The sequence below is a fragment of the Astatotilapia calliptera genome, chromosome 11, assembly GCF_964374335.1.
Source record: "Astatotilapia calliptera chromosome 11, fAstCal68.1, whole genome shotgun sequence".
Classification (NCBI taxonomy): domain Eukaryota; kingdom Metazoa; phylum Chordata; class Actinopteri; order Cichliformes; family Cichlidae; genus Astatotilapia; species Astatotilapia calliptera.
Window position 1 is genome coordinate 28,411,345 of NC_137432.1, and position 12,265 is coordinate 28,423,609.

Consider the following 12,265-nt stretch of genomic DNA (forward strand, 5'->3'; position numbering starts at 1 on the left):
CATTTGCTGTGGATCAATGCAAATCCGCTAGTGTGAGTGAAATCCCCTCCCCCTCCAAGAGCCGATGGTTCCTAATGTATTTTCCCACCATTAACCAGCCATAATCCCTGCTAATCATCACTAATCCACATCTCCTGTGTGTGACGATACTTCCCTGATGAAGGAGGCATTGGTGTTCATCGGCGCCCGGGCAGTGCTGAGGCTGGAGCTCCACTGCAAGGGCTGCCGAGGGCCCCCTCAGTAGGAAAGCAGACTGCTGAGAGTGAATGAGATGGAAGGGAGGAAAGAATGAACTGCAGTGATACTTAGGTCAAATACCTGGGTTTTGCTGTTTTGTGATGAGTTCTCCTCATGTATTATTGATTTAATGGCATAATGGAGGTTGTGTCCCTCCATACGGTGCAGAATAAAAATTGCATATCATCAAAAAATAACAGTTGGTGTGAGTCACCACAGTCTCTCATGTCTGGTCAACTGTGGATGTCTTCTGTTTAGCCTTCTATGTCCCCTCTGCAGGCCTCTGTGCATTTGCCACAATTTCTGCTGGTCACTTTAGGTGGTTTGTGAGCCTGATCTAACACAGGCAGGCCTGTTGTTTGATCTCTGTTTGACTCACCTATAAAACTTTTAATAGTGAGAACAAGTGGCTCATTGAGAAGCTGTTTACTATGAAGAGATGAACTGGATGCAAGGCTGTGCATAAAAAGTCATTCTCAACAGTTTATCAGGGTGTTCCTCAGCTCAGTATGGGCCTTTGGGGGGCGGGTAACATGACAGTAAGCATGACTGATCCAGGTATAGCAGAGGCAATGAGTTTGTGTAACCTTATTTAGCTGGAATCTATGTATTTTTCATGTAACTAACATTTCATAAACAAAAATCTGTATTATACTTGGGTAAATAAAAAAATTATAATAGTGATTTCTTTTACTATTATTGCTATATTATTGCTAAAGCTAAAGCTTTTTCACTGTATCTGGATAAAATCTCTCTAGGGGGGTGCCAAAATGCTACAAGCAGCAAAAACCCTTTTAATGTCTATCAGAGTCATAAACCTTAGCCCAAATGAATTTATGTATTAGCTTGATAGCGGACTAAAGGAAATAGAGCGCAGTGTTTTGTTTAACTTTTGTAAAGCTGTTTGAAGATTGGCCAGCTAAAGGTTCTGACACAGCCACAAACAATGAAGAGAAATAATCTCGTTCCTGATGATTATTGGAATATTACGTTCCTCGTTTTAAGGCTCATTTGACTTTGAAGTACCCCGGTTTAGCCAGCAGGGGGCGCCTGCGACTCGCTGTTGTCTGGCAATTGCTTTGCTTCCTAATGTGGCCTCTTCTCCCACAATTTGACCACCTCAGCCTATGAAAAAAAAATAAACTTTTACACTTCCATCACAGAAGCACCAAAGATCGACTAAAAAACCCCCAATACAATCTGAATTTTTGTTTTGTTTTTTGTTTCTCTTGTTATTTTATCGCAGTTTTCCAAAGGCATGCCATGGATGAACAAATGATGCTCACAAAATCATGTTTAAAATTATTCGGAACATCCTAAATTGAAGGAAATAATTCACGAAGAGAAATTTTAACGTTGGTGCATATATATGTATACTAACAGACGAAGGCATTATTTATTAAGAAAGTTAAAAAAATTAAAAAGTGGCTAAACTGAACGGGACACAAAACTTTGCATTGCGAGTTCCTGTACGATCACCACAAAAACCATGAGGAAATGCGTAAATATAAATGTGCAATTATTAATAATATGAATTTACTATCCTCTACTAAAAGAATAAATTCATCAAGAAACGCAAACTTTAGATTTTAGCTATAATCCCATTTAGTAGTGGCTACTTCAATAAGAGAAATCAACAGTAAATCTTTTTAATTTTCTCGGTTTTCGTCATGTATCAATAAACAGTAAATTTTCTTAAAATATCCGCAGCTGCACAAATTTCACTACATATATGTTGGTTTTATCTACACATGCAAATGTAAAAATAATGCTTTCTGCCGCTTTGTTCCGTTGTAATTGACAGAAGGCTCCATGAGGTGAGACTGTATTTAATTTACTATTTAGTGATGTCGATTTTTTTAATGCTAGAAACACATAAATATGCTGCCTGTTTATTAGGCTTGTCTTTATCCTTATAAAAGTTTAGGGCCCGTCGTTTATGTCGATCCTATGGGCCTGTGTGCCTTTTCCTCTCTCTATCTTTGGAAAAGAGGCTGATGTTTGCCTGCAGGCACTTCTGTCTGAGATCAAAGATTCATCACAATTCGCCTTTTAAATGCCTAAAACACGTCAAGTGATGATCGATGCTTTTTTTTATAAAGAATACAGCTCAAATTATAATTCCAGAAAGCATATTTTAGCTACAAACGCCTCTGTTAAATAATAGTAATAATGATGATGATGATGATGATAATAATAGTAATAATCACTCAATGAAAAGACAGTAATTCCGTATTTATATTGCACAATTTAATACTGCGTTTACACAAAGATGTGAACAACGTCACAGACTGTGAACTTAGCAGGGAATGCCTGAGGTAAAATACTGTTGTCTATTCCCCTTAACAGCACATGTACACAGCTTCTGATTTTAAACGATCCCCTGTTACATAACGAATCACTGCTATTTAAAATGAACACATGGGGTGCTCACTTCTTCCCGATGCTCAGCACAGTGAAAAGCATTCAACTTGATGATCAGGTTTATTTTTTTCTTGCCTGGTGATTCTGTAGCAGACATCAACAAAAGACGAGTAGTTTGGATTTTAATGAAGACAGAAGACCATTTCTTGTATATATGTTTTATGTAAGTAATAAAATATTACTATAACATAAATATAAATGTGACTTTGCAGTCTACATTTAGCAATCAACATACAACCAATGTAGTAAACAAAAAGGAAAAAAACATACTGAAGTCCACTGCAACGTAACCATTAACAGAGCTGAACAAAAAAGCTCCAAACACTTTTAAGAAATAAATATATATATATATAAATGGTCAGATTCATAAATGAAATCATATTAAAATATCTTCTTGGAATTAGTAAGTGTACAAAACTGCCCGGAAAGAAACAAAAACGAAAAAACAAAAAACAAAACAATATCTCGGAACAAATACAAGTTTACATATTAGACATATTTACATATCGGAAATAATCCTGGCAACATTTTCTCTAAAATCTTTATTATTATCATTATTTTTTTTCCTGGAAAAAAAGTTTCCCTCATCTGTATTGAATAGCACTGCTGTAGGCTTTTGGACTGGTCCAACACTGAGATATGACACACGACACATGAGATTTTCAGATTTCCTTATAGATCGGGAAAAAATAAATATATCTAAAGTAAATCCCTTCATCGCTTACCCTCAATGAATGAATTGTAATTTTCTTTTCTCCGATTCCAGCGTTTAACTATAATACAATGACAATGTGAAACAAAAAAACTGAATTATATTAAAAAATAAAATAAAAATAAAATACACACTCGGAGGAAAACAAATCATGTACAGGCGTCATATTCCGACATGGGGCACTGAAGTTACCTGAGTTATTATAACTTTTCATATTTGACCAATCTCTCAAAATGTTTGGGATACAACAGGATAACAGGCAGTAAGCAGTGTGGGCTGACAGCGCTCTGTGGTGATAACCAGGAACCTGTAAACATGGGATTTTTAGGCTTTTGTGTTTAAGCCTAATGAGATCAGCTACACTCACACTTTTATTAAAAACATAATATAGCATTACTAATATTAACGAAAGAATAAGTGCTCCATGCAAAGAAAACAATAATTTTAGAACAATCAAAACCTCCAAAAAGAAAAGAAAAGAAAAGAAAAGAAAAGAAAAGAAAAGAAAAGAAAAGAAAAGAAAAGAAAAGAAAAGAAACGCTTGCTTCTAATTTGGTGCTTTTTGCAAATTTCGGCGTGGTCAGCTGCAAAAAGCTCGATTTTTTTAAGGCATGCAGTCAGAACTTGGATGTCCTGTTGCACTTGCACAATTTCTAAAACGTGTCTGGCGTTATTTGTAAGTGTTGTGTTTTCGGGTGCCACAATTTCCATCACTCCTCCAACCATCAACTCCCACTGAGTAAACAGAAAAAATAAGAAATTAGCGGTTGCTCTGATGAGATACAGTACCCATAGCAAATAATGAACAAAATCATAGACACTTTGCAGGAAGAGAGACACTGAAGTTAAAGAATTTCCCGAACCAAAACATCACACTTAATATAACAAAGAAAGTATACACTAATATTCAGATAACCAGTTTAAGCCTGAAAAAAGCTAAATGTTCATTCAGTGTAGGCTTTTCATCTCCAGTGTTGATCATTTTCAGGCTACAACCTCATTCGGGTCAGCGCCTACAGTTCATGGTACACCAGGAGGAGATGGACTCAGTTGCCACATTTAATTACCCCCTATTTGGAGCAGCCATTGGATATCAAATTTACTTTATATGCATGTCTCCTCTGTAAAATTTTGGTAAATAAAGATCTTTGTTTCACTTTAAATGCGCACGGAATCAGTAATAGCGAATTTTTTTTTCTTTTTTATGATTCTTTTTTTCTTAACGTTTTTTTCCTCTTGCCATCTATTTGATGAGCACGCGAATCGCGAATACTAAAGGCAAAACTGATCTGTTCAACTTTTCCACGTCTCTTTTCTCTCAGGAAAACAAAAGCCAAACTTAAATACTGTAAACTCCATAGCCCCTTTCCCTTTTCTATCCCCCCGCGGAAATGCTCGGATTGTTCATGAAAACAGTCACTGCACAGGACTCTGTAGTGTGCGGTGTAGAGGAGGGGTCTCTGCTTGGGAATATACGTCCTCCATATTCGGGTGAGGGACCCCCACTGGTGTCATTCTTTTCTCTTTTTGTCTTCTGTTGCAAAACCAAACACGGACAACCTCTTTATCCAACTGCAGAGTACCGGCTAAAGTGCTGATTTCATGAGCAGATGGCTTTGGGCATTTTAAGAAATGATTTTCCAGCGCCCCTTTCACAGCCACTTCGATGGAGGTCCTCTTCTTTCGTTTCCTGCCCTGCGCAGCAATCTTGTCCAAATTGGTGGGACTGCCCGTGTTTGAGTCTGTCTCCTCCAGCCACTTGTTAAGGAGCGGCTTAAGTTTGCACATGTTCTTGAAGCTGAGCTGCAGCGCCTCGAACCTGCAGATAGTGGTCTGAGAAAAGACGTTTCCATACAGGGTGCCCAAGGCCAACCCCACGTCCGCCTGCGTAAAGCCAAGTTTGATCCGCCGCTGCTTGAACTGCTTGGCAAACTGCTCCAGATCGTCGGAGCTGGGCGCGTCCTCGTCCGAGTGATCCTGGTGGTGGCTGAAAGCCTGCTGGGGCGACTCCATCTGGTTGTCGTGGCTGGCCGAATCATCGTGGAGTGGGTCCCGCATGCCATGGTGCAGCGTGCCGGGCTGGGGACTCAACATTGCGTTGAGGTTTGTGTATCCAGGCTGTGAGTAGACAAGTGACTGGTGGCCGTTAGATGCTGGGGACAGCGGGGATAAGTGGTGCGTCGTGGCAGGCGCCCACGAACCATGGTGGCCACTCTGCGCCTGCTGGTGCACCAGGTGAGACCTGTGGTGGAACCCGTTGCTCAGGTCCTCCCTGCTCGCCTGCACGCTGGCTTTGTGCTCCTGTCCGATGTGGGTGCCGCTGGACCAGTCTGTGTTGGAGGTTGGCAGCCACTGATGGTGCGTCAGGCTCATCGGGTGTCCCGTGTTGGTCGCCGCAAGCCCTTGCAAGTACTCGTGGTGCATCATTTTCTGTACCTCTCTGTAGGTCGTCCCCTGGTGCATCCTGTCCGAATCCGGATGCATGAGCGGGTTAGACGGTAAGGAGTTATTCCTCGGAATATACTGAGCTGTTGTCGCCATGGCTCCTACTTCGAAAACTGACGAGCACTTCGGAGGTCTCCAGGCTTTAGAGCCAAAACGCAACAACCTGCTCTGGGAGGTCTTGTGGAAGAGCGAAGACACGCCTCCTCTCCGCTTGTATTGGCTCCTCTCCGATTCAAGCCCACTAGGGACACACTCAATAGACGCAGGGGTTCAGAGCACGGTGCAGCGCATTTTTCGCACAGAGCTCCGATCTTACATATGTTATAGAAAAACATATGTTCTATTTAATAAATGTCTCTGAGTTTTTAACAGTAGTTTCTGCAGCTCGTTTTGGCGAACCTGCACACAAGGCGCGTCTTTTAATTAATTCATTTTTTTTAAACTTTTTTTTTTCTCTCTCTCTCATTTCATCCAGTTTTCTCCAAGGAAGGTGAGCAGGGCTACAGCAGCGGGGTTTGATTAGGTTTCCTCTGGTTTAGATCGGTTGTTTTGCAAATAACCACGTGGGGGAGTACGGAGATCTTTTTGAAGGATACCCCCCACCCCCACCTCCCTCTAACACACACAGATGCACTTACAGACACACACCCGTGCACCTTTATAATAGGTCACTGATGATTATAGCGCTCCTCGTTTTAAACAGATTATAAGGCGCGCTGCTCCAGTTCTGCAGCCACCCACACAACGAGAGGCGTGTAAATAATATGCGACGTGTCTGTGGATGCTGTCGTAAATGTGTGACAAATTCGAAAGCATTTGCTCTGTTTCAAAGCCTCCGCGTGTGTCATTTATTTGTATTGTCTCGGTAATTTTCAATGTTGTGTGATCTCATCATCACCACCCACTTAGATCAGAAAGGCCAAAACGTGCTCCTTCCCTCCTTAGCCCTCCTCCCTGCACATACGTTGAGTACAGGTGACAGAGGTGACATATTATAGCGATGCAATTTAGTCCCATCATTACGCCTCTTGTTTTGATATCCTCAAAGCCAGACTGCCACATCTGATAATTACCATTTATAATCATAAAACAATCTTTATTTTTTTAATATGACACGGACTCTTCGCTGCCAAGCTCTTGGCTTGCGTCTTGGTTAATCTGGATATTCCCCAGCCCTGGAAATTTAGATTTAACAGATTCCAGATTTTTTTTTTTAAATTGTTAATTTTTTTAAGTCTATATTCTGATATCATTTACCTCTCGAAGCATTTTACTAAGCAGCAACTTGGAGAGAGAAACCTTGTGTTTCTTTCTCCTGGCTCCTTCCTCACTACCTCTCCCGGTTGATCTGATTATTTTTCCCTTCACGTTTTGTCCCAATAGCAAATTACCAATTCTATGAATTGCAAAGCAGCCTCAGAGACGCTGAGGGGTAGAGAGAGAGGGGGGGATGCGAAGATTGAAAGGGATCTTTGCAAACACAATCACGTTCTTAAATGGAAATGCGGGGCTTTAAACAAATCTTACATCTCTCCCGTTCCATTCGCCTAAAACTCTGCAATCAGGCACATGTTCCGCTCCTTCTAAAACAGGAGCTTTTTGGAAGGTTTTTCAGGCGCAACAGTCCCATTTTAATCATTTACCTGAAAGCAATGTTTTGCCTTTTTATCTCTGCCGCGTGTTTGTTTGTTGTCATCTTCCCCATGCGACTATTCTCTTTCTATTTACAGTACGACTCAACTCGAGTGTTCATTTTAATCCGGGAGTACAAGACTAAAAGGTAAGTTGTCTCCTTTCTGCTGTCACTGCGTCCTTGCTGTACTCTTGTCTCCAGCGTTAACAATGTAGCGAGTGTGTGTGGCGTGAGTGTGTACGTGTGTGCGGAAAATGTTGTCGGGGTCACAGGTGCTCGTCATCATCTCTTGAAAGGCGTGGTTTTTGTCCACCCATCCGTTATATATTTATTTGGAATGAGTGGGAGACAGTCCTCGCGAGTTATCTTCGTGTCATCTCGGAGCAATTTATTAGTAACAGAGTCTGATATTTGGGTATAAGATGCAATGTAAGAATTTAAGAAACACGACTCGTGATTGATAAGTTACACTTGATGTTTCCCTTTAATTCTTAAAAAAATGAATAGTTTGCATGAGTAATTTGTCTTTATACATCATAAAATACATTGATGCATAATTACACTATGTATTACCACATTTATCAACTAACCTTTACGTAGTTTAATTAATATTTTATGCAATACAACGCAGAAATCTGAGAAAAAAATTAAAAGTAACATGTATGACGAGGATGACAAAGCCCCTCTAACGCGACTCCTTTAATAAAAATCACTGTCTTTCCTCTGTCTTGAGAGACCCCGGGTTTGCGCGTCACTGCTATAAGAGACCAGAGCTCCATGCAGCTCTCAGTTAATGAAGATGCGTTAGCCATTCAGTCATTCTTGTCCCCAGTCTATAAAAAGCAGTGGTTTCTGCCTCACAGACCCAGTCTTGTGCTTTGCCATGCCAGCGAGTAGCTGCTGGAAAAGAAAGGTCCAGATGCTTTGGCCCTTTTGTAAAGAATATGGCCTTGTGTGCGCTGAGGTGCATTTTTGCCAGGATGCGCGAGGTTTCCATGGTGCGCTCGATGAAAGGGATCACACAGAACTTAGTGGTGAATGACAGGCCGTACAGGAAAAGCGGCTGGAAATGAAGGCGATATGATGGATTCAGAAAAAAGAAAGAAATTACGAGGCACACTTACAGTGGAACCGCAGAGATGAGGAAGTTGGGTGACCTCTTTTACCCGAAATAAGTCCCCTTTGTGTCACCCTGAGAAGACAATTCTCTGATTTATTCTGTACTTTCTTGCGAGCCCCTTTCCTGCGATGCACTGACAGATTTGGAGAGACAGTGTAACGAAATCTGAACAACAGAAAACTAACCAAACAACGTTTTCCCGGACCGCTCACAATTTTAGAATATCCGTGCTTCTCTAATTAAGGTTGTTGTTTAGGAGCAGAGGCATTTTTCTTTTTGGGGCAGTCACGTGTTAATCTCCCCCCTCAATCCCAATCTCTTTAAATGCAGCAGTTTTTGCCAGGGCGCAACTCAGCCAACAAAACCTCATCGACCCTTCAATTAACCAAACCCCACCTTTCATTTACGCGCTGCCTTGTTGTGAGTACAGTTAGGATGGGAGGGATGCATTAAAATTAAACACGACAAATAGGATGATTATAAAATGATCTCACAGCCGTTTCTGTATCTCGAATAAAATGTTGCTGGAGACAAAGTTTAAATGTTTTATCAGAGAACAATTGAAACAAAGTGAATATATATCATTTCACAATGTAACTGATTTTAGCAGCAAAGCTTTACATTAGATTTTTTTTGCATTTCGAGGTTTTAGTAGTTTCGACATTTAAGTCCGAAATAAAGTTAAATCGGGTTTTGTTTTCCACAAATATATCCGAAATAAGACACTCGCGTTCCTAAAACGGCAGCGGCTTCATATTAGATGTTTAATACAAGTCTTCCTCAATTCCAGGGGGAACATTTCGAACTGCCACAAGCTATATTTAGATTTTAAAATTCATGTGATGTACCCCTCAACTACCGCGAGTAGAATAATATCCACCAACTCACTCAATCAGATAATTGTAATTCGTTTCCTTTTCCTTTTTCTTTTTTTGACAGACATGCGTAATAGGCACTAAATATGCAATTGTAATTAAAAAAAAAATCCTGTTTGCCCATCCATTCTGAAGACCAAAATCGTCCCGTGCTTTTCAGGTAACTTTTTTCGCTTTCTTTTTTGGCTAATGAACTTGGGCTATTCTGCCAGCATCCCCCTGAGAATGCGACGGGGGAAAAACGCTTCTCTTGTGGTAAAAGGTGCGAATTTCTTCCTCTATCTCCCGGCTAATTAGGCGGGGTCTGAACACGCCAGAATGAATATTCATGAAAGCACCGGCGCGCAATTAGTAGTGGAGAGAGTTCCCAACTTCAATCCCCAAACAACGCAGCTTGTACAGGAACGGGGTACCGGTCCCCCCCTACTCCATGTGTCTCTGCTTCTGCTCAAGCACTCTTTGAGCCCTCACTTGTACTTTCAGCTCTTATCAGCCAGTCTCCTGCTCCCCTTTTCAAAGCAGCCACCATCACAAGTGATTTGTCCACTTCATATAAATCTCAGTGTTGTGAACAACAGCTAATCCAATTATATTTCTCAATAACTTTTTAAGTGCCCATAAGAGTTATTCTATTTCCTGTGCCAGCAGAGCTTTTTGAGTTCACTTTCTGACATACAAGCAAAAATTTCAATTCAATTTTAAAAGACTCCTCGTAAAACTCCACATTTAAAGCTCATGTTTAGAGTAGAGCACAAATGTGCTTATACAGAAAAACAACCTGCACAAGCATCCATCACCTAATGACACAGATCACCTGACATCACACACAATTTTGAAAGCATCACACCTTACTGTTCCAAATCCTCTGAATTGCTAATATTCTTGCTGCACACACCCCTTCCCCCTGCCTAAAGCCTCTTTCTACCTGTCTAGCAGTTTTGTGTGTCATGCCAGTGTGATCCTTAGCCTATGTGCCTGGTTTCCTGTCCATCCATCCGCCCGCCAAGGACCCACAATCCTCTGCTTTGAATTCAAGGTGATTCTTATCCCCGACACCCTCCTGGCCCAGCGCGTTTGCCTCTTGCCTCCATAAAGACGTGTTTATGTATGTATGTATGTGCAAAGGGGAACACGAGGAGGTTTTTCAAGGGTTGGGGGGAGATAAGCAGAGGAATTTGAGGCCAGTGAATATGGATGGGGTCCCAGCTTTTAGAGAGGACCGCTGATAGAGAGGTAAACAGCTCCTGGCCCAGAGGAGAGTGCAGGGGGGTGGCTGATGCATGCACTGGCATACATTTGGGGCCTAAGTCCATACCCCCCCTCTCTGTCATTCACTCCGCATCTCTGAAGACTATCTATCATTATTTCTTCAAGTTATTTTGTTGTTAGAATGTCGAGTGTTTGCTTTGGACAATCTTGTGGATTTTGATTATTAGGTTGCATTATCAATGCATGGGAAATGATGTTTGCAAATCTGACTTTAGGCTGAAAAAGCCAAAAGTTTTTGGGTTCACTTTGCTGATAGTGCATTTTTAAGATCAGTGCAGGCCAGGATTTAACATTGGAATTGTTTCTGTCCCACTGCCATGAAAACAAATGTAACAATGACCACTGTTGCCATCTTTACTGAGCATCAGCTGTACCCTACACAGCCCACACCTCTTCAATATCCTCTTGTTAAAATGATGACAAGACTGGTAACACATTGATCTCAGACTCAGACCATCTCTCTCTTTCTGTCTGCTTTTCGCCTGACAGACCCTGCAAGGCTGAGCGGCTTGCCGACATGAAGGCCACGACCCCAAAAGGACACGGCAGGAGTGAGTCGACGTGTCTCACATATTGTCAAAATGCATGTGTGTGCGCGCAGAAGTGTGCAAACATGTTCTGTGGGAAGTCTGTTGTTCATGATCGATCATTGTTCGTGACTCCTTTTGCTCCATTTCAATCTTTCATTCTATGTAAACCCCTCTTCTAGTTTCCTGTATGTGTGATTGTTATTTGCTTGTGTAGATACGATGACACTGCTGGAACTTTCTGACTCACACGATTCTTTTATTGATTATTACTGTTAATGCTAAATATCTTATTAAAAAGCCGTTTTCAATACCCACAAGTGTGTGTACATTTAGGCCCCTAAAACCACTTTTAAGTTAAGAATGAGGCGTTTTCACCTGGTAAAGCTACACACAAGATTTTTGTGCATTTTTTAAAATTTGAAATATGTTGTTGACATTTTATTTATTTATTTATTTATTTAAATTGACAGATTACAGACAACAAATGGAAAGAAATGCAGCATACGGATTTGTACCATTGAATCTGTGGTTCACACTTTTAACCTCGAAGCCAGCTGGATGCCGGCTTCATTTACTGTAGTTTTTGATGCTGCAGGATTAAACAGTGAATAAAGTTAACTTTATTTGCTGAAGAACATCTTTTTTCAGAGTTGTCTTGTTCCAGAGGTAAGCCCTCTCAGGCCTTGACTTTCCTTTGGGGCAGCTGCTCGGCTTTATCCCACTTGATTGCTCTCTTGGCTGTGACAAAACACAGATCTTCAAATACACATACACACACTCCAGACACACACTCCAGAGAACTTCCACACTAAGGCCCCACCGCAAAGTTATTAATGAGCTGTTTAATTTTAATTAGATAGTAATTCATGTTAATGCCTGCTTAATGGAGCCAAATAATTCCCCTCGGTCACTCGGGGTCTTTATGCTTCGTTTACCAGCCCCTGCAGTTATTCTCTGGCTTTTGTTTTTATATTACATTTCCAGGTCTTTTTTTCCAAGCAGTGAGTGAATGATGAAACA

At 41.0% G+C, this 12,265-nt stretch overlaps 1 protein-coding gene and 1 long non-coding RNA gene across 2 annotated transcripts; one reads left to right on the forward strand and one right to left on the reverse strand.

Annotated features, from left to right (window-relative positions):
• Positions 1 to 3,614: 3,614 nt before the first annotated feature.
• Positions 3,615 to 5,971, reverse strand: pou3f1 (POU class 3 homeobox 1). The gene has a single exon (XM_026185833.2). It carries the CDS (start codon positions 5,912 to 5,914, stop codon positions 4,790 to 4,792), a length of 1,125 nt encoding a protein of 374 aa, XP_026041618.1. The 5' UTR covers positions 5,915 to 5,971; the 3' UTR covers positions 3,615 to 4,789.
• Positions 5,972 to 7,357: 1,386 nt separating this feature from the next.
• LOC145431833 (uncharacterized) lies at positions 7,358 to 11,559 on the forward strand. The gene is made up of 2 exons (XR_013912135.1): positions 7,358 to 7,598; positions 11,205 to 11,559. It is a non-coding gene; the product is annotated as an uncharacterized LOC145431833 (long non-coding RNA).
• Positions 11,560 to 12,265: the final 706 nt, after the last annotated feature.